This window comes from Gadus chalcogrammus, chromosome 19, assembly GCF_026213295.1.
Source record: "Gadus chalcogrammus isolate NIFS_2021 chromosome 19, NIFS_Gcha_1.0, whole genome shotgun sequence".
NCBI lineage: Eukaryota > Metazoa > Chordata > Actinopteri > Gadiformes > Gadidae > Gadus > Gadus chalcogrammus.
In genome coordinates, this window is record NC_079430.1 from 11,781,767 (window position 1) to 11,802,806 (window position 21,040).

Below are 21,040 nucleotides of genomic sequence, written 5' to 3' on the forward strand. Positions count from 1 at the left end.
CGGGGTTCACTCTGATCTGCGCTGGGTTTCGGGGTGTGTTCTGGTGCCCTTCTGGATCTCTCACACCACCACACCAATCTGAAGTGTCAGGTGACCCCACACAACGCACACATCCGCGGGGGAGTTTTCTAGAACCATACACAAATTCAAATCCCAGCTGAGATCAAAGTGGGCCTAAAATGTTTGTTTTGCTTAAAATGAATAACCTGCGCCGCCCGGGGGGTCAGTTAAGGGGGGTTGGACCAAGGACCCTATTATGGGTGGATTTCTTTGTCATGTGCCAAAGACGTTGCGATGTCACATTCAGTCTATGATTGCAAACAACTGCCACCGTTATCATATTTATTGAAATGTTTCAATCCATTTAAACAGGAAAGGCCTGCTTTTAAGGGAGGAGAATTCTAATTTCCACGATAGAGAGAGACCCGTGTGTGGTTTACGTGTTTGTTCTCAAACTTTATTTTGCCATTTTTCTTAAAATAACAATGCTTTTACAATGCATGCCTATCTAACAGAAGTGTATTTATTGAGTTGGCTCTAATGTTTACTTGCGTTTGTTTATATTTTTCTCCCGGCTCCCCCCTCCCCCCCTGCCCACACACACACAGACACACACAAACATACAAACGCACACCCATATCAGCCCTAGGCTACAAAAGTAAGCTAAGTCCATCCACACCACTGCAACAGGATTACAGTCTTGAGGTGGACACAGAAAAGTCTTCGAGATGACATGATGTACGTCTACAAACGGTGCACTCCTGTGTCACGAGGAAGGTGTGTATGTGCAAGTGCACGTATACAGGCGTGTTTTGGATTGCCCCTTGAGGGTCTGCGATCCGGCTAGCCCGTGTGTACACAGACCCAAGTATGTGATGGGATTTGTGCGCGTGTGTGTGTTTGTTGTGGTTGTGTGTGTGTGTGTGCGCGCTTGAGTTAGCCTGTGTGTTTGCATTGCATCTATCAAAGAGGGGAGAGTGAGTGTAAAATCTGAGCCGTATTCAATGCAATACGAATATGAATGGCATGTTGTTTTATTTTTTAACATTTCCCTATTTAAAGTTTACATTACATTAATGTTTTGAACATAGTTGTCCACAGAGCACCAATGAGTATTGAATGTGCAATTTTACTACAGTGCTGGTGGCGTTTATGATTGTCTGGTTCTGTTTAGTTTTTATTCTTTTCAGTTGGTGCGTATGTATATTTTGAACGGTTAACACCTTTTTTTGATATCGTAACCTATTGTAAACCGAATTAATTGCTGTATGGCGTACAACGATCTCAGATGGGATCTGTGGGAGAGGGGCGATTAGGGCTGGTTTAAAAGGAGTGGCACAGGGACAGCTATTCTAGTCACCGCCTGCGCTAAATTACCACGGTAGCACCCTACAACTTTTATTTATTATTAATGTATCATTTTCTTTTTGTTTTTTTGCACCCAACACCTCTTTGGTGACCAAAATAATTTCTATTTCCTCATTTTTGGGGAAAAGTCATTGGTGCTCTCAAGAAAGATTGATATCCTGATATCCTGCTGAACCACATACATTTTACCTTTTCCTCTCCATCCCTCTCAACCTGACCTACTAACCTCTCTTTGTCCCCTATTACAGGCAAACAAAATCCCCACCAAAACATAGGCATCTTCTAACAGGGGTATTCACCCCCATATCCCCCGTTATCTAACCTTAAAACCCACCGAACTCTTCCTCCAAACACCCCCTCAAGTGCAGATTGTTCTTTACTCGCCATGTTGAGTGTATGCCAGGAGAGGTTCTTCATTGAGAACGTTGAAATGGTTGCTCCTCTGACGTATCATTCACACACTGAGAAACGTAGAGAAATGAGGTCGCATTCTACAGTTGTGAACGGTGCCCGTGCTCTTGATGTGGTTGGTTACTGAGGCACAAGATTCACTCTGACTTTTTCTCTACATTCTTCAAATTGTTGAGTAGAAATATACAAATTGGTATGAAACTGTGTCACTTGTCAGCATTGTTTTATGCATGGCATTTTCTAACCTCTAGGAGTACTTTTGAACATTGACTTAAAGTGGCATTACTATGGTTGTTTTACAATACAATTCAATTGAACAATTTTAATAAAATGATATAGTTTTAATGGTTTAAAATGTGTAATAGTTACTTGAGATTTATGCTTAGGTCGGAAAAATATTGAGTGTGTAGTGTTTTTTTGTTTGTTTTGTATATTCCTTTTATCTGCTGAGGTTTTTATCACATGAACATTCATTGTTAACCCTGTTTTCGATCATATGATCTCTTAAGAAAAAAAGAGTGACGACAATGGGGTGACGAATGATGACTAAAAGCAAGATGGCACAGACGACAGCAGCTAAACAAACACAACTTCACCCTCTTGAAAAAAAAGTGAACTTCGCTAAAAATAGCCTACATCGAAAGATTAATCATTCAGTTCTTGTGTTGGGTAATGAAAAAGAGGATGTGATAAGGGTGTAACTAACCACTGCTCGAGAGCATCAAGTAGTTTAAAGACGTGCAGTGGAGAGGAATCCATTGTGAGAGTGTGAAACTTCTTGAATGGTCGATAACAGCAAACTGTTTGAAAGTGTCACTAAGGTCAACCTGCTGTGCTAGTGAAGAATGTAAGTGTTTCCATGATGATTCGTAAATGTGTACAGTGAGCTAGAGTGTCATACTCTCACTAATGTGATCCACAGAAAAACCTTGGTCCAAGTGATCCCAGATGATTCAAGTTAAATATCCAAGTCTACTGCCAAACCAAGTGATGCTGTGTAAGAAGAGTGTCTAATCAAAACCCCACTTCCTGACTATGGTCGACTTAAGAAACCAAGGACGATTGTTTCTTTTCCTCTCTCTCCTTCTTTCTCTCCGTTCACATATTTACAGTTTCTTTTTTCTACAGGGACTACTGAGTGCCATAAACAGTGTTGGATTTGGATGTAATATAATCTCACCACTCTATGTTCAGAGAGTGTGTTATATTTTATAAGAAAAGCAAATAAAAAAAATAGGAAGTCGATGGCACAGAAAAGAAAAAGAGAGGCTATCGCTAATAGTTTAGCACGAGAGATTGTACAACTATTACATTGTCTAAATAACCATATCATTTCAGAATAAATAAAGTTTGAAACGTTAATCTAAAATTCCATTTTTGTGGTCGTCATTTGTTCTCTTAATTGAACTGAACATTCGCCTGACGTCATCGGCGTTATAGTGTCGAGAGGACAACCTGAAACGGGATGCTCCAAATGAGCATCATTGGCGTGAGAGATGGCGGGATAATGGTGCAAGCCAGATGCCTTCCGAGGTGCAAGTGGGGAAATCTCCCAGCTTTCCTGCGGCATTTGACGGGGGCACCCCCCTTTTGTTCGGCCCCCCTCGGAGTTCTGAGAGTATACTGAGTTCAGTGATGACGCTCTCAACAAAAAATGTATTTCTTGACGCTCTCAACAAATACGATAGGTCACTCGGAGTTGCATGCTGAACGTGAAAAAGTTGGTTGACGGTGGTTGACCGTGGAATCCAACAGAATTTAATCTAAACGATATAATAATTCTACTGAGAATGTTTGCCGTGGTTAAACTACATTGCTGCTAAAATAGCATCTTAGATACTTTGCCCCTTGCGTTCTTACCGGTTAAATGCAGGCTGTTTAAACGTGATGATTTAACCATTGTTGGAATTAATATTAAATTAAAACAAAACAGAAATAGGCTTACAAACACAAGAGCGAAACCAATTGGTGGTCACATTGTAGAATGGGTGCTCACGCTCTCCCTCCTGTCGACTCTTATATTTTCTTTTAATGCAACCTTTGATGCAACTCGAACTTTCCATCCAAGCCCGTTCACATTCACACTCCTTGGCCCTAAGCTCCACCTCCTTGCATGACAGTGCTAAACATTTACAGTAAACGGCTGCGTCCCGTTTAAGAAAGGGGCGGCGGCTGGGACGGTATTTGAGCTGACAACATAGCGGTAGAGCGTCAGTTTCGAGTCCGTCGTTGTCCAAAGTGTACTGAAGTCACACGCGGAGGAGTACCGTCTTGTTGGAGGAATTAATTTATTAGTATCTGCTCATTATCTGTTCCGCTGTCTGACGGTAAGTATCCCGTCCCGTCTTAATGCATGCCATGAGAAGGACTAGATGTCCTTCAATCGGATCTTAAGTCACTTTAAAGTTTTCATGTGGTGCCTTCTTTACCTAGGATTATGAAAAACTCGAGTGATTTCATGATAAATCAATCTTATCAAATTGGTCTGCGTTGTTGTTAGTTGACAGCTAAGCATGATTTAGCGGTCACTTCTACTAGAAAAGCAAACTACCAAGTGAACTCAAATTGACAAGCAAGTTCGGACATGTTTGACAATTACCTATTCTCAATTCAACTAGCATAGGTCAACTAGTATCAACTTTCTTATTGCAAGTGAATGATAAATGATGTATTCAAGCACGTGATACAGTTCACACTTGTTCAATAAAGGTTGTGCTTGCATACAATAAGCCTAACCTTGCTAAAGTACGATACATTTACGTGTGTGTGTGTGTGTGTGTGTGTGTGTGTGTGTGTGTGTGTGTGTGTGTGTGTGTGTGTGTGTGTGTGTGTGTGTGTGTGTGTGTGTGTGTGTGTGTGTGTGTGTGTGTGTGTGTGTGTGTGTGAGGGAACTGGGAACAATGGTGTACAAACAAACTATCAACAAATATTTTAAAAGAGAGAGGGTGCTTTCTTCAAATGTACATCCTTCCTTTAAAGAAACGTGTATTTTCTGTTTTGACTCTAGAAGAACTCTCTAGAAGCATGGCCGCCCAGCATAAGGGAGCAAGCCATGATCTGCCCTCCCTAAACGGGGTGTCGGTCGCGGAGCACGTCGACATGGAGAACACCAGGGAGCTGAGCCTGATGAGGGCCTTCGCCCAGCGGAGACGCCCCGAGAGCACAAGACCGGTCGCCCTGGGCAACGGGACGTCGGCTAACGGGCCAGCTGCGGTTCCTCCTTCCTCCGTGGAGGAAGAAGAACCCAAGAAAAAGAAGAAGAAGAAGAATTTCCTGAAACGACTCCTTGAGTCCATCTCATGTGTACCCAGGGGTGCTGAAGCAGACGACGGAGGACCAGCTGGGTCGGGCTGTAGTAGAGCTGGCGTGTCCCCGGGTGAGCGATGCCGAGTTGACTGAATGTTTGACTAACCCTTCCTGAAGGTGCGTCCACTCGAGGGGCGACCCCGTACATGGACTGCATTTAAAGAGCGCTTTTCTAACCAGTGGCCGCTCGAAGCGCTTCACAATATGGGCCAACGTTCACCCATTCACACATCGACGGCGGTGTCAACCACGCAAGGCGACAGCCAGCTCGTCGGGAGCAGTCGGGGTGAGGTGTCTCGCTCAGGGACACCTGGACACTAAGCTAGGAGGAGCCGGGGATGGAACTGGCAGCCTTCCGGTTACCACCCCACGCCTTCCCTGTGAGTCACTGGATTTCGGGGCTGTGTCCTCGGGCGCAGACCGTTTTCAAACGCACCTCGGCTTACAGCGTTGTGGCTTTCGGGAGGGTAGCGCAAATCTACCGGTTGGCCGCTTGGTGCGACGGTGCGTCGCGCGGCACGCCCTGGGGACAAAGTTGAAATGATTTCGACTGGGGGGGTGCGGTCGGGCGCACGGCCCCTCCTCCCCCTCTGTGAAACGACACGGGGCGCTTTCTCCGTAGGAAAGCAACGGAGTGAGTCCCGCGCGGTCCTTGTGAGGTGAACACACCTTGATGGTGTTCATTGTCGCTGTTTACTGTCTGGCTAAATAACTCGGGTTAACAATCGGGGAAAGGGCATTCCCAGACATGATCACTTACACCCAGACACACGCCTGCCACGGCCCTTTTAGGAATAGGACACCGGAATTTAGCATGCACACATCCTGGAGATGTTCCACTCTTTTCCAATTCTATTTTTAGCTCTAAAAACAAGACGGACCTCAGTGAGCTCATGGCTTGCCACGGGTTTGAGTCCGGTGTTCCCCGTGGTTCCTCCTGAAGGGGTCCCTTCATCCTTCCAATGCCTTCGGAAAGGGGTTGGCAATGTGTGTTGGCAATGTCGGTCATGACTCGTCTTGTCTGGTTGTGTCATAATTTCATCGAAAAAGAAACTGGCCGGCCTGTTTTTATCCCTTGCTGTTGGTGTGTTTTTGTTAGCGAGTATGCACTTGTTTCCAGGTGAGTGTACGCTAACATTTTCGACTTGTTTGTCTGTTTTCTACAGCATGTGCGGATGAGGGGGAGACGCAACAAAGCAAGAGTGTCGATGTGCTAACGACCAAGCTAATTGAGATAGCCAACAGCTCCTTCATTCCTCCGGAAATAGAGTCTGATGCAGAAGAGGGTAAGGGCTTTAGTTTTTAGAGTCACCTCACAGACACACACACAACCTCACAAAAGTGTGTGTGTGTGTGTGTGTGTGTGTGTGTGTGTGTGTGTGTGTGTGTGTGTGTGTGTGTGTGTGTGTGTGTGTGTGTGTGTGTGTGTGTGTGTGTGTGTGTGTGTGTGTGTGTGTGTGTGTGTGTGTGTGTGTGTGACTTTTTTCAGCTCAAAATGTTGTTTCTGTGTTGTTCAGGGGAAATAGAGAAGTTGGCGGGCCTGTTGCTCAGGCATTGCGGCGACACGGTGGAACAGGTAAGAACCAAATCAAAACACCTTTATTTTTCCATTTTTTACTGCAGTGCTTTCTTGGAGGACATCCCCAACGGCGTAAATCAATGTGTCTCCATCCACAAAGAGGCCCTCATTTCTCTATTTCTTTGTCATTAACCCTGGTTGTCGAGTCTCAAGTGGAATAAGTGTACAGCTCACCGAAGGTTTAGTTTGAATTTCTGGGCTTTCGGAGCTTTACAGCTTGACCCACCCATAAAGGTGCTTTTGGGCTACGGTGTCCATCTCCACAATTCACTAGACCTCAATAGCCTTTGAATTCTAGTGAACTTCAATAGACATTGAATTCTAGTGAACTTCATGGAGGTAAACCTGCTTCTATCTCAGAAAGCACGTAGCTGTGAACTCTTCTAGCATTAACGGGAGGAATTAGACATTTGTTTGAGAGTTAAGCAACCGCTGCAGCTGATGGTGATGTCAGCTTGTGGTTAGTTCATCCTGTGGTGTCACTGATTCCATTCTCACCCATTAACCACATTTCCTTGGCATGTGAGACTGAAATGGCTGACAGGCCAAGGAAACGTGTTATGAAAATGATGACGTCTAACTCAGTGACTGGATATCTAGTCTTTGATCATGAGACCATCAGGCTAGCCTGGTGTTCCCACAGGCTGCTGCTTGACAATAGTTTGAAAGATTAATGAATACAGGACCACGGCAGGCACCAATACCACCGTAACATACATTTTTTATTGTTTTCTCAATTATCTTCAAGGCGGAACCTACACTCTAAGTGTCGAGGAATATAAGGTTTTAATAATTGTGCAATTATTCAATTTATTCGTATACAGAGAAAATAAGTATTCTCTTAGTCTCAACGGAAATCCAAGAGAGGGAGAAGATGTATAGATGAAAAGCGTAATTAACCTGTGTAAGTCCTACTTGGTATTAGAGAGTACTTCTGAGATACACTTGCTGAATGAAACAGTTCAACTATCAGGAAAGGAACACAAGTGATCAGTGGAAGGGATTGGTTAAGTGAATATTATGAGGAATATGAGATGGTACTTACCGTAAGTATTTCTACCAGTCAACATCTATGCTCATTGTCAGGACCACTTGGCTCAAGTAGAGCTGACATCAATGGGGAGACCACGCTGATCATAAGGATAGAACAATCATTTATTAAATGAACTATATACAAATGTAATCAGTAATGGGAAGCCAAACCAAAAGTGAAGTGCATATCAGCAGATGTAGTATAAGGCAAAATTAGGTATTGAGGAGCGAGGTCGCAGCCAGCACAGACATCATGAATAAAGTGAAACATGCCTTCTTTTGGCTTCTCCTCTAGGATTATGACTGCGCCAAGATGTTCACGGAGATGCTGAGCAGCTACAGCATGTTCGGCAACTTGATGTCCACGATCTTCCTCAAGATCGGCCTGACCAACGACCCTGGGGACCGGGGACCCAAGGGTTCAGACAAGATCCAGACCAACATTGCTGTCACCTGCGAGGTAGTCTGTCTGTCTGTCTGTCTGTCTGTCTGTCTGTCTGTCTGTCTGTCTGTCTGTCTGTCTGTCTGTCTGTCTGTCTGTCTGACTGACTGACTGACTGACTGACTGACTGACTGACTGACTGACTGACTGACTGACTGACTGACTGACTGACTGACTGACTGACTGTCTGTCGACTGTCTGTCGACTGTCTGTCGACTGTCTGTCGACTGTCTGTCAGGCCATCTCGGACGGAGGGGGGGGAGGAAATCGATTGACGTTAGGATTGTGATTATTGATCTCCTATGATCCTGAATTTCATTTATTTATTTATATAAAGGACAGTGCACATTGATCAACATTTCTGTAAATGGGCCAATTTTCAACTGTGTTTATTAATAAGAAGAAGTGGTGAGTGAGTGGAGTTTTATTGCCACAAAGCAATTACCACACGTTCCCATGGCTACACACTGAGTTCTTAGCAAGGCAACTTCTCTCCGCTCAAAGTGTAAGGAGCGAGAAACACAGAAAGTCACACTGATCGTGTGGCCCCCCCTAGCGGCTCTGGCCCTGAACAACCCCATAGGGTTTATGCCAGGGCTGGCCCTTGCCGTCCCCTTGATGCACATTGTCTCTTTTTAAACCAAAACTGGGTCATTGTCCGGAGCCTCGGAGAAGGAATACAATTTGATCATATATGATCTAATTGACCTGTTGCTAAGCTCCGCCCTTAGAACACAGATTAGCCAATGACATCCCAGCCTCAACTATACTCGAACAACGGCTCGGACAACTCCATTGAAAACAACAGGGTGAACGGTATTCCGAGAGGCTGCAGAATGGGGTATATTTCATCCCTTTCTCCGAAGCCACAATGGGACAAGAAAAAGGTTGTAATGTGGATCAGACTGTGCGGCAGGCTAGAATACCAACTGAAGCCTGTTACCATCTGTATGCATTTAATAGTTTTGAATGTACCCCTCCATAGCGTAATGTAGCCTTTTCGATTTGATCCTGGAAGAATTTAAATCCATCTTCGTCCAAATCCTCTCCAAAACCTGCTGTGATGTACTATCATGTGACATGTTTCCATATTTTTTTGTTATCAAGTCTAGTTGCTCCTTTTTTTAATATATTTATTAATTTATCTGAGGGGCCGGCCGACTTTAACCCCTGGCTGTAACCATGCACCATTCCTCTGTTGTTCCGTCAGGTGGCCACTAGGCTGTCTGCTATGGACACCCACCCAATGAACCGCGCTCTCGGGTTCGGGGCTCGGTACCTGAAAGAGCACTATCCTCTGGTATGTCTCACGCACACACGCACGTGTTGATCACACACACACACACACACACACACACACACACACACACACACACACACACACACACACACACACACACACACACACACACACACACACACACACACACACACACACACACACACACACACACACACACACACACACACACACGTTCCTTTTTACGACTCATTAACTATTTGGAAATCTTTCAATGAATGAACGATTCTTTGTGCTTCTATTTTTTCTTTTCTAATGAATTGATCCTGAGCAAAAGATCTCCGGTAATATAAGGAACCCCTTTGTCCTTTCCCTCTCTGTCGGTAGGAGGAAGCGTTGAATGCAGACAAGGACCAAGATATTGACACGGACGTCGAGTGAGAGACGGGTCTCTTTGTTGGTTTGAGGGTGACAACTTTTATACCACTACCAAGTGGCAGTGCCAAGATCACAAGGAACACATCACAGTATGCAAGACTTTTTAAGTTAATTTCTCAGGGAAAGAGAATGAGAAATGTGCCAATGGGATTGTACTAATTTTGCACAAAAAAATGGCAACCTCTTGTGTTTAGTTTAGTCTTTCTAGTGCCATGATCCAAAAATAGAAGCTGCTTGTTGTCCTTTACACTGAGGTAATCTAATATGGTTATCTAACCAAATTATCTTATGTTGAGATAATAATATTATTTGGTTGTGAAGTGGCCAAAATCCTGTGACAACTGTGCCAAAAAGATGAACTTTACATTAGTTATCGTTATTTAACCATGTATTTTTGAATCTTTATGTGAAGAGAGTGTGCTGGAATGAATAGCTTCTCTATTCTGAACGATAACTTACCAGTGGTCACTCCAAAGCAATAGCTGTGGGAAGGAGTGTTATCAATGTACATTTTTTGGCTATTGAAACCGATTTACCCATAGCAATGACTTTTGGTCACTTTTGTATCAACAGTTTTACTATATATGGGAATAAATCTGATTTTCATCTCCCGGTTATTCTTTGTTGATTATTTGGCTGTGTGTAACATTGAAATAGCTGTTAAACTCTGAAATGATTGTGCCTCATCAAAATCCGCTGCTGAAAGAGTCATCGCTCACGCAAATTCGTTTTCCTCTGTAAAGTATGAACAATAAAACCAAACGGGGAACAAGGTGTAACTCCCTCCAGCTTCTGTGGTCAGGCGCAGGCTCTGTGCTTTCTCCCTCCCAGTTGTTCTGCTAGAACAAAGCACAACTGCAGGTTGCGAGATTAGTATCTTGATGGCTGTGATACTTTCTTGGAAGACTGTTGTTCCAACTGTTGACCGGTTTTTGCTTGATTATTAGAGGCACTGCCAAATGGTTACCAAGCTGACCTGCCTCTCAGGACTCAACAGTATATATATCGTTGTTTGTGACGAGTGCACACTCCTTTATCATCAATTTTTTATTACATAATGTTGTCATATAATATTCTAATAATACAATTATTTTTTTCATCCGGGCCCGTGGATATCTTTTGTCTTGTCCCCTGCGGTCTCATCGCCCGTCTGCAGAAGGTTGGACAGGTGGTGTACTATGCATGTCGAAAGTAAACAGCTAAACCAGAGAAAGACAAGAAAACCACAAATAAATGCTGGGTTGAACACGCAGATTAAGTCATTTAAGGTGATAGAAGGAAATGGTGATTCCAGAAATGAACTGTAAGAAACTGCTTAAATTGTATTGTTTACGTGAAAATAAATGAATCTTCTTTAGCTATGGGTCCAAATTGGTTTCTTTATGAATATATAAATGTATTGTATGCAGTGTTTATATACAGAAGGTCAACCTTGGAAGGGTTTCCTGTCGAGTTATAAGTGGAGGTGCATCTCGAGTGCTGTGCAAAACAGACAAGACAGTGTTATTTCACCAAAATTTGCCACATCCACGAATTAATCAAATGTAGTTGTAAAGACACTGATTGGGAAAATGCATCTACTGACGATTCATATAGGAATCCAGCAGCAACAGGCCTGTAGAAAGAAACTCATGGTTACTCACTCTACGTCTTGTAAAATCAATTTGACGATTATAGAGAGATTACTTATTTCAGGGATTCCAGCCACACATGTTAAGTTCAAAACATATTGCACATACACAAACCAGTTGATATAATGGTAACACAAAAAATGAGGTAATGAGAAGCGAGGCTGCAGCCAGTACAGACACCATGAATAAAGTAAAATATGTGCCTTCTATTAAGTGTTTTTTTGAGAACACAAAAAAACAAATCATTTTGACGAAATGGGTAAATGGGTAAATTTTCTTGTTGGGGGTAAACAAGGTACTATCAGAGTCTTGTTTCCATTTTGTTATTCACTCCAACTACCTGGTTTTGTATTTATTTGAGTCACTTGGAGCATGGGCATTTAGACACTGTTACGATTAGGGTTAGTTCTAGTGTGCTCATGGTTAGGGTCTGTACTGACATCACACAGAGGGGGCGGTGTTGAGGTACTAATTAGCGGTATTTGGGAACAGCTGAGTGGGCAGGTGAGTCTCAGGAAGTGAGACTGTGGGTTGAGAGTTTCTGGAGGTGAGACTCTGATATAGGACCTAACCCAAAGGGACAACCGTTTTGCTGTCAAGTCTCTTTAATGAGGGACCTTTTTGGTTGTTAATAAACAGGGAAGTTGAACGACGGGAGTCAAAGCGTGGGCTAGTCACCTGGAGACGAGGAGCCGCTGCGGAGTTTCACACACAGAGAGAGAGTTGTTCGCCTACGGTGGCTGTGGACCTGTGGTGAGTACCTCTTACCTAAACCCCTATAGGTAAGATTGCGCTGACCCAGGGAAAGTTTAGGAACATACTTCAAGTTGGTCGCAAAACGGAACAGACTTTAGGTTGCAGCCTGTCTACCCAGATAATAACGAGGGCGGTAGGTCTGGCTGACACTAAAGGCCGCCTCCCCATAGCTCTCTGTCCTCACCCGGGGAGCGAATCTTTTTTTCGTAGGATGGTAGGGCTAAGTACCTCCTTTTTCGCCTCTGATTGGTTAGAAGGGCTCTACTTTATATCGTGTTCTGATTAGTCGTACTGGCGCGTTTCCATTGCAGGGTGCGGATCGGATCGCAAAGGTGCGGATCGGGTCGCGTTTCCACCGCCAAAAGTGGGCGTGACCCAGACTTTGCCGTACCCGTTCTGGCCTCGTTCTCGGTACTCCTCCGTTGGGGTACCGAAAACGAGACGATACGCCTGAAAGGGTCCCGGGAAATTCTAGCTACACACCCCCTCCGTTGATTGGTCGACAGAATCATCACTTCCGGGTGACGCGGGGATAAAAACAAACAAACAGTAGCCTCGAGGTATTATTCTTTACAATTAACATTTCGCGTAAAAAGCTTGCTTGGGCGAACAAGGAGGTGGAGACGTTCGTCTGCATTCTTGGGGAGGAAGACGTTGTTTACGATGTTTACGTAGCTGCCGCGGCGATCGACATCCGGCCTACCTTAAAGGGTACTGTCGGCAGTACCCTGTTTTAAATTGAACTCGCCTTGAGGGGTTCCACGCTTGGACACTAATCTCATAGTCGTTTTCTTTAGCCCGTCTTCATACAAGAAAAAATAAAAAGATTAAAGATTGAATATGCATGCGGCATTAAAGTTGAATGTTTCTTTTATTGTAATTTATTTTCTTCTTCTCAAATCCCACAAACCAGTTAATATAACGCTAACACATGGATTTGGTTTCAAATTACATATGCATGTATATTTGAATTAAGATTACTTGGAGGGCTTAAATCTCAGGGGTTTAAATCTCTTGAAAATATACATACCAGTAATGAAGGTATAAAACATAATTTAGCAGACGGTCATTAAAAAATGAACTCACCCTGTGTTGCTTCTGTTAGCTAGGAGAATATCGTCATCTCTTCATATAGGAAAGAAAAAAAAATACAGATTTCATTGTGTATGAATCTTGCAATACATGTGAACCTTTTATTGTCTAAAAACCTACCTTGTGGATTTGTTGTCCATGAGGGTGCTATTGTCAACATAGTCTAACATGTTTGTATTAAGATTACTGAAGGGATTACAGCTCTAGAAAATATAGTAATGTAGGTATAAAACATGATTTAGCCGTCTGTCATTTTAAATGGCACTCACCTTAAGGTGTTCCATGCTTGGCCATTAATCTCATCGTTGTTTTCTTTAGCCAGTCTTCATACAAGAAAAAATAAAAAGATTACAGATTGAATATGCATGCTGCATTATAGTTGAATGTTTATTTTATTGTCATTTATTTTCTTCTCAAAACTCATCCTGTGGAGTTGCTTTCCAGCCACGCATGTTTGGACAATAATGTATTGTAGATACACAAAGCAGTTAATATAATAACACATGGATTTGGTTTCAAATTACATATGCATGTATATTTGAATTAAGATTACTTGGTGGGTTTATATCTCAGGGGTTTAAATCTCTCGAAAATATACATACGAATAATGTAGGTATAAAACATAATTTAGCAGACGGTCATTAAAAAATGAACTCACCCTGTGTTGGTTCTGTTAGCTAGGAGAATATCGTCATCTCTTCATATAGGAAAGAAAAAAAATACAGATTGCATTGTGTATGAATCTTGTAATACATGTGAACCTTTATCGTCTAAAAACCTACCTTGTGGATTTGTTGTCCATGAGGCTGCTATTGTCAACATAGTCTTAACGTGTTTTGTATTAAGATTACTGAAGGGATTAAATCTCTAGAAAATATAGTAATGTAGGTATAAAACATGATTTAGCCGACTGTCATTTTAAATTGAACTCACCCTGTTTTGTTCCTGTCTGCTAGGGTACTATTCTCATCGTATCGATCTTCATACGGTCTTCATAAAGGAAAGAAAATCATTACGACTTATGAATCTTGCAATACATGTGAACCTTTTATTGTATAAAGTCCTACCTTGTGTATTTGTTGTCCATGAGGGTGCTATTGTCATCATAGTTGAACGTATTTGAGTTAGGTTTACTGCAGGGTTTAAATCTCTAGAAAATGTACACATGAGTAATGTAGGTATAAAACATAATTGAGTCTACTCTCATTTAAATTGAACTCACCCTGTTTTGTTCCTGTCTGCTAGGGTACTATTCTCATCGTATCGGTCTTCATACAGCCTTCATATAGGGAACAAAATGAATGTGTATGAATCTTGCATGTGAACCCTTTATTGTCTAAAAACTCACCCTGTGGATATGCTGTCCAGGAGGGGGCTTTTGTCAACATATTGGTCCTCAGACATTCTTCATATAGGATAAAGAATATGCATTGCATTTGAATCTGGCATCGCATATGAGTGTACTCGATATTGTTATTCGTTTAGTGTTTTCCCCTCAACTCACCCTGTGGAGTTGCGGTTCCATAGGGTGGTGTTCTCATCGTATCGGTCTTCATGCAGTCTTCATATAGGAAAATAAATGATGACAGATTGCATTGTTTATAAATCTTGCAATACACCCTTTATTGTCTAAAAACACTGCTGTCCATGAGGGTGCTGTTTGCAACAAATTGGTCCTCTGACAATCTTCACATTATACATTGCATCTGAATCAAATATCACACGTTTATATATTGTAATTTGAGTCTTAAAACTCACCCGGTGGAGTTGCTGTCAATTGGAATAGGCCTATCGTCTACAGGCTGAACTCCTTCTCTAAAGAAACAATGTTTAAACAGTTCACCAATGTTGCGTGCTGAACTCTGAACATTGCTTTCAAAGGGGATGAATCTCTTACCGGTTGACATCTAACGAAGGTACAGGACTTCCAAAGACACAGCTCATTAGTAGCACAACCACAGAACACGCAAGATCCATGTTGCTGGAACATGAAGGTCTGCTCTTTCACCTTGAAAAACAAACAATATGGCTGATTTATAGTCGATAGGTATTTCTTTTAAACTCTTTTCTTTCTTTTTTCATCTGCACAGTCTTTTTGTTGGCAAATTTAGTTTTTTGTTTTAATGGTATGATATATTATATTTTCAAAAACCATTGTTCAGAACCGATACTTCTGTCCAAGAGAAGGAAAAGAGCGTACCCAAATGCTGTTCAAATATGTACCGGGATTGCCTCAGAGAACGGGTCCAGTGTGTAAGTCGATGGGCTTGTTTACTCAACCCTGCCAGGGCCAGTGAATATATTGATCAGCTGTTGAAGTGTAAAGTTTGGGGGTTTCTGATGAAAGTATTGCATTTCTAATCGTTATTCTATGTAGGCCTACACACGTGACATTTTGAATTAATTTGAAATATTTTCCACTACGTTATAGATACTAAGGCTATGCTAACTCAAAGTGTATTATCTCTGTTTTTGTTGCTTGGGTGTGGCCCAGACGAGTCCGTCCAGCATCTCCCCCTGGAGCCCCAGACCTCTCAACCATCAGTCCTGTAGTGTAGAGACCTAATGCCACCTTGACACACTCCCCCCCCCTCTCATCTTCTTTCTCATCCTCCTCTCATCTCTCCTCTCTTCTCTTCTCCTTTTCCCATCTCTCCTCCATGCTAGCCTCCCCACTGGCCCTATTCACTTTTCTTTTTCATAAACTTCATAAACAAGGCTACATATTAAACGTAGTAAAATAAAAAATATACAAATATTTGGTCTAATGGTATTTATTGCCATTATATTCCACAGATGACTTTGTTTGTAAAACAGCCAACATAAATAAGCAGGATGGATTTATTAAACCATGAAGTCCCTGCCCGCGGAAAAGTGCTGTACCGTACACAACAATGTAGATGCGCAATCGCCTTTTCAACATCCATAACAATCATTTAAAAATCTGTCTCCTTGTAATGTTCCCAGTCCTACCACTAGGCGTCACTATGCACATTCACATGTTTATTCCAGCATATTAGGGACTAATTTGTTAGGTTTAGTCATAAAACACTTTCTAACAGAAAGGACTTTCTGTGTCGATATGCATCACATTATTTCCTCAGAGAAATAATGTATATTGAATGTATATTGAGCTATAGATTGCAATGGTCCTGAATCTGTAGAAGTATGGAATGGAAGTTCTTATGGGGGCTGACTCCCCCAACGCATTTGCCGCCCTAGGCGACCGCCTAGTTCGCTTATGCCTAGTGCCGGTGTAGGTACCAGACCGGCTCGGCTTCATGGACATATTATAGAATGGACACCGGATTCCAAAATGGTGCCCATTCATTCCTATGTAAACTGCTCAATGGCGCAGGGCAACATCAAGGAGAGATATGCTTCTGCATCTCGGGAGCCTAGCCACGCCCTTGTTCATGACGTACCGGATGCAGAAATATTCTTGTTTTTAAGCATTTTTTATAAAAATGATACCGTAATGCATCCGTTCTTTGTCTTTGGATCTTTTGAATAAATAGATCAATAATGGTGAATCGCAATGATTGCAAGCAGAGGAACGTGAGAGTCATTGAGCAGCAGCTGAACCAGTCTAAAAATCCCTTTATCACTAAAACACTTGACACTAAAAAGTCACCACAGTGTCTTAAATCCATCAACGTCATTCATGTTAAAAGGAAAAACCTCGGACACGAGACGTTAACGGAGCCGTGCACTAGGCCCTCTCGAATGCCGGTGTGGGTACCGGATTGACTCGGCTGCCGGATCGACTCGGGGTCCTAGATGCGCAATAATGACGCACTTCCTGTAAACGCTGTCTTTTAAATGCGCATGCGCGTTTCATTCATTCCCATGTTATTCCAAAGTATTAACGATCTCCTTTTTGTTTTCTAATCTATGAATAATAATCGAATGTACAAATTATTGTTGGCTATACTTGGGTAATACATAAAAGAAGAATCGGTTAACTTCTCCTCCTTCAGAATAAGAGTCCCTAACAGGAACTGGGTTACATATGCATTCATCAGTGCTTTTAGACGTGTTTCTAATGGCTTTGTTTTTGCGAAAGAACGGGCTGCGTCCAATGAAATCAAAACCAAAACGGATTGAGCCTTCTTTTTCATGTTTTTATTATATAATGTTCTATAATATTATCATAATTATAATTCGTTTCTTCTTTTTTTTTAACCCGACCCCTATATTTATTTTGTCAAGTCGCCCGCTTCCTCATCGCCCGTTCCGATTCTGTTCAGGCGGTGCACAATGGTTGTCGGCAAATCCCCTTCACTAGAAAGACTAGAAAACCACAACTAAACGCTGGGTTGAAAGAAAACTTTGGAAAGACTAGGTCTACTTTAGATTACATTCGGGCTGTTTAACACCGATTAAGCATTTGAAGCGATAGAAAAAAATGGGTTTTTAAAATGGGGATTCCAAAAATGTAGCCTACTTTCGAAAACTCAGATTAAATATTATTGTTTACATGTCAAGAAAACATACTCTTTACCTGAAGCGTCCTTGTGTTCTTTGGGAACATATTAATTAAACTACATTGACAAATGGACACACTAAAAACGAACGCACATTTTCTACATACAATATTTAAATAGAATACAAATCTTACCCAGACGGAACTCGAGGTAAACTGTGCAAAAAGGAACACCAGCAATAATAATTTCAACATAATTTAGTGAAAAACGTATTGCACATACACAAACCAGTTGTTATAATGGTGGCACATATATTTAGTTTCATATACATACCTTTATGTGCATTTTAAATAAGATTACTGCAGGTTTTAAATCTCGAAAAAATCTACACATGAGTAATGTAGGTATAAAACATAATTGAGGCTACTGTCATATTCAATTTAACTCACCTGATGTTAAAGTGTGGTCGGGTACTGTTCCCATAGCATAGGTTTTAAAAAAAAAAATTCAGATTGAAACTTGCAATACATGTGAACCCTTTATTTTCTAAACATTCACCTTAAGGATTTGTTGTCCAAGAGGGTACTGTCATTCTCAACATGGTTGAATGTATTTGAATTAAGATTACTGCAGGGTTTAAATCTCTAGAAATGTGTGTAGCCTATATATGTAATGTAGGTAGGAAACATCCTTTAGCCGACTGTCATATTAAATTGAACTCACCGTGTGTAGTTTCTCTCTGCTATTCCCACCGTATAGGTCTTCATAAAGGACAGAAAATGATTACAGATTGCACTGTGTTTGAATCTTGCAATACATGTGAACCCTTTGTCTAAAAACGCTGCAGTCCATGGGGGTTCTATTGACAACATATTGGTAGGTGTGGTTTTGTATAGCACAGTATCAGACACAGTGGTTATTCAAAGTGCTTTAAAATAAAAAAATAAAATTGTGTGTGTGTACACATTTTTTTTTTATTATTGAAGTAACAATAAAATAAAACAAAAACAAGACTAATGGAAAGCAGTAGAAAATAAATGTGCTTTTTTAATTTATTTTTAAAATAAGTTACAGTAGGGGCAGATTTAATTTCAGTGGATATACTGATCACTTGTCTTCACCGACGGTAGTGGGAAGTTTAAAACATATTTTTTTATTCCTTCTAGTCCTAGTAGTTAATTAAGTAAATACATGGGTATATTCATAATACACATAGGTATGTTTAATACATACCTAACCAGAAACACATTTTAAACATATTTATTTATATAGATTCTTGGCTGCTATTTTTTAGTTTTTCTCTAATCTGTGCAAAATGGTTAAACAAGCTTCTATTGAATCAAATCAGTATTGTGTTTGAATAATAATTAATTCAAATATAGCGCCTTTCAATAAACCCCATGTGCTTTACCAAACAGATGAATTGTGACTTTATTGTGAAAACCTTTGCTTGCTCTTAACGATGGCGGTACCAGGTGTCCAGCTGAGGTAGCTGAGCGGAGCGCCTGAGCTGGGCTGTGTGGTCAACGCTTGGCGGTAGGCAGGGGCAGTTACGTTAACCACCTTGTAGGCCAAGAACATTGTATTGACTACTACAGGGAGCCAGTGGAGGTCATGGAAAAGGGGGTCACATAGAATTTTGGTACGTAAGTACCTCAACTAGATTGTTGTACTTAAAGGGGACCTATTATGCTTTTTTGTCTTTTATGTCCTATAAACGTTGTTATGATTGATTGTAATGTTTAAACATACACAAAAAACGAACCCTGAATGGGACGTCACCCGTCATCTCGTCTCTGTAAACAATGGATGTTGCGCAGCATTTATTATGACGTCATTATATAGACTCTCTCTCAGCACCCCCCCCTCGGACTGACTTCCCGCGTCCCTGGTGTTACCCCCTATGTTTTATTCGATACATTTTGACAGTGTTACCCCTTATGTTTTTTCATGACGACCGATAAACGAGTGTTACCCCTTATGTATCATTTGATAAAAACGACAGTGTTACCCCTCATGTTTTTTCCATGTTGACCAATAAAAAACGACAGTGGTACCCCTGTCGACGTTTGAGCTGATTAGAGTGTTAACCTCTGAACCTATCAATGCACCATCACGACACCGGATAAATTCATCACAAAGGTTATACTTGACTTTATAATTCGCATGAAATAGAGATAAGAGTCTTCCAACAGAAGACATCAACCGGACTTGAACCCCAAGTGGAGTGTACTCTGCCTAAGCAGGGGGTTAGGCAGAGTGCACTCCACTGCACCACTGAGGCGATGACAACACACAAAAATCAATCATCAATAAAGAGGATATACATGACATTAAAATGTATGTGTGTAGTTCTATTATTTCCCTTATGTTTTTTTTCATGACAACCAATAAAAAACGACAGTGTTACCCCTTATATTTTATTTGACAAAGAAAACTGTCACCCCCTATCTTTTATTTGATAAATATCGACAGTGTTACCCCTTATATTTAAGTCATGACGGCCGATAAAAATGAGTTACCCCTCAAGTTTTTTCCATGTTGACCAATAAATAACGACAGTGGCACCCCTGTCGTTTTTGCCAGGATGCGAACATGAGCTGTTTAGAGTGATAACCTCCGAACTTAACGATGCACCATCAAGACACCGGATAATATCATCACAAAGGTTATACTTGACTTTATAATTCGCATGAAATAGAGATGAGTCTTCCAACAGAAGACATCATCCGGACTTGATCCCCGGTCTCCAGGGGGATAGGCAGAGTGCACACCACTGCACCACTGAGGAGATGACAAAACACAATAATCAATAATCAATAATGAGGATCTACCTGACATTAAAATGTATGTGTGTATTTCTATTATTTCCCTTGTTTTTTTCATGACGACCAATAGAAAACGACAGTGTTACCCCTTATATTTTATTTGACAAAGACAACAGTGTTACCCATTATGTTTTTTTCCATGACGACCAATAAAAAACGACAGTGTTACCCCTTATGATTTTTTTAATGACGGCCGACAAAAAACGACAGTGTTACCCCTTCTGTTTTTTTTGATGACGGCCGATAAAAAACGACAGTGTTACCCCTTATGTTTTTTTTGATGACGGCCGTTAAAAAACGACAGTGTTACCCCTTATGTTTTTTTTGATAAAAAACGACAGTGTTGCCCCTTACGTTTTATTTGTTGACGGGCAATAAAAGAAGAACAGTGTTACCCCTTACGTTTTATTTGATTATAATTGTTAAATTGTACTATAATTGCCCAGAAAGGAGGAGCTGGGGTTCGAACACCCAACCTTCCAGTTTCAAG

General features: G+C 41.4%; 3 protein-coding genes across 14 annotated transcripts in view; 2 read left to right on the forward strand and 1 right to left on the reverse strand.

Moving 5' to 3' along the window:
• The window catches only part of LOC130372842 (diacylglycerol kinase iota-like), a 49,587-nt gene extending 45,731 nt beyond the window's left edge, over nucleotides 1–3,856 (forward strand). The window contains exon 26 of the mRNA XM_056579001.1: nucleotides 609–3,856. The gene's annotated coding sequence lies outside the window, so the exon portion shown is untranslated. The remainder of the gene's footprint in view (nucleotides 1–608) is intronic.
• Nucleotides 3,857–3,943: 87 nt separating this feature from the next.
• Nucleotides 3,944–11,180, forward strand: LOC130372196 (apoptosis facilitator Bcl-2-like protein 14). 2 transcript variants are annotated; one of them, XM_056578037.1, is made up of 7 exons: nucleotides 3,944–4,106; nucleotides 4,787–5,155; nucleotides 6,252–6,371; nucleotides 6,603–6,661; nucleotides 7,992–8,156; nucleotides 9,349–9,438; nucleotides 9,766–11,180. In XM_056578037.1, exons 2-7 carry the CDS (start codon nucleotides 4,804–4,806, stop codon nucleotides 9,817–9,819), a joined length of 840 nt encoding a protein of 279 aa, XP_056434012.1. In that variant the 5' UTR covers nucleotides 3,944–4,106; nucleotides 4,787–4,803; the 3' UTR covers nucleotides 9,820–11,180. The 2 variants fall into 2 exon arrangements, with proteins under 2 accessions (XP_056434012.1, XP_056434013.1); XM_056578038.1 differs by having other exon boundaries at nucleotides 3,953–4,106; nucleotides 4,790–5,155.
• LOC130372197 (uncharacterized) lies at nucleotides 9,830–15,588 on the reverse strand. Of its 11 annotated transcripts, XM_056578040.1 has the most exons (15): nucleotides 15,496–15,588; nucleotides 15,193–15,303; nucleotides 15,054–15,110; nucleotides 14,800–14,856; nucleotides 14,644–14,700; nucleotides 14,518–14,574; nucleotides 14,363–14,389; nucleotides 14,229–14,285; nucleotides 13,954–13,992; nucleotides 13,565–13,618; nucleotides 13,290–13,328; nucleotides 12,952–13,005; nucleotides 11,402–11,431; nucleotides 11,248–11,295; nucleotides 9,833–11,015 (listed from the first exon to the last, which is right to left on the reverse strand). In XM_056578040.1, the coding sequence occupies exons 2-15, from the start codon at nucleotides 15,270–15,272 to the stop codon at nucleotides 10,913–10,915; spliced, it is 759 nt and encodes a 252-aa protein (XP_056434015.1). In that variant the 5' UTR covers nucleotides 15,273–15,303; nucleotides 15,496–15,588; the 3' UTR covers nucleotides 9,833–10,912. The 11 variants fall into 11 exon arrangements, with proteins under 11 accessions (XP_056434021.1, XP_056434017.1, XP_056434024.1 ...); XM_056578039.1 differs by lacking the exon at nucleotides 15,496–15,588 and having other exon boundaries at nucleotides 15,193–15,489; XM_056578042.1 differs by lacking the exons at nucleotides 14,363–14,389; nucleotides 15,496–15,588 and having other exon boundaries at nucleotides 9,831–11,015; nucleotides 15,193–15,489.
• Between the last annotated feature and the right edge of the window lie 5,452 nt (nucleotides 15,589–21,040).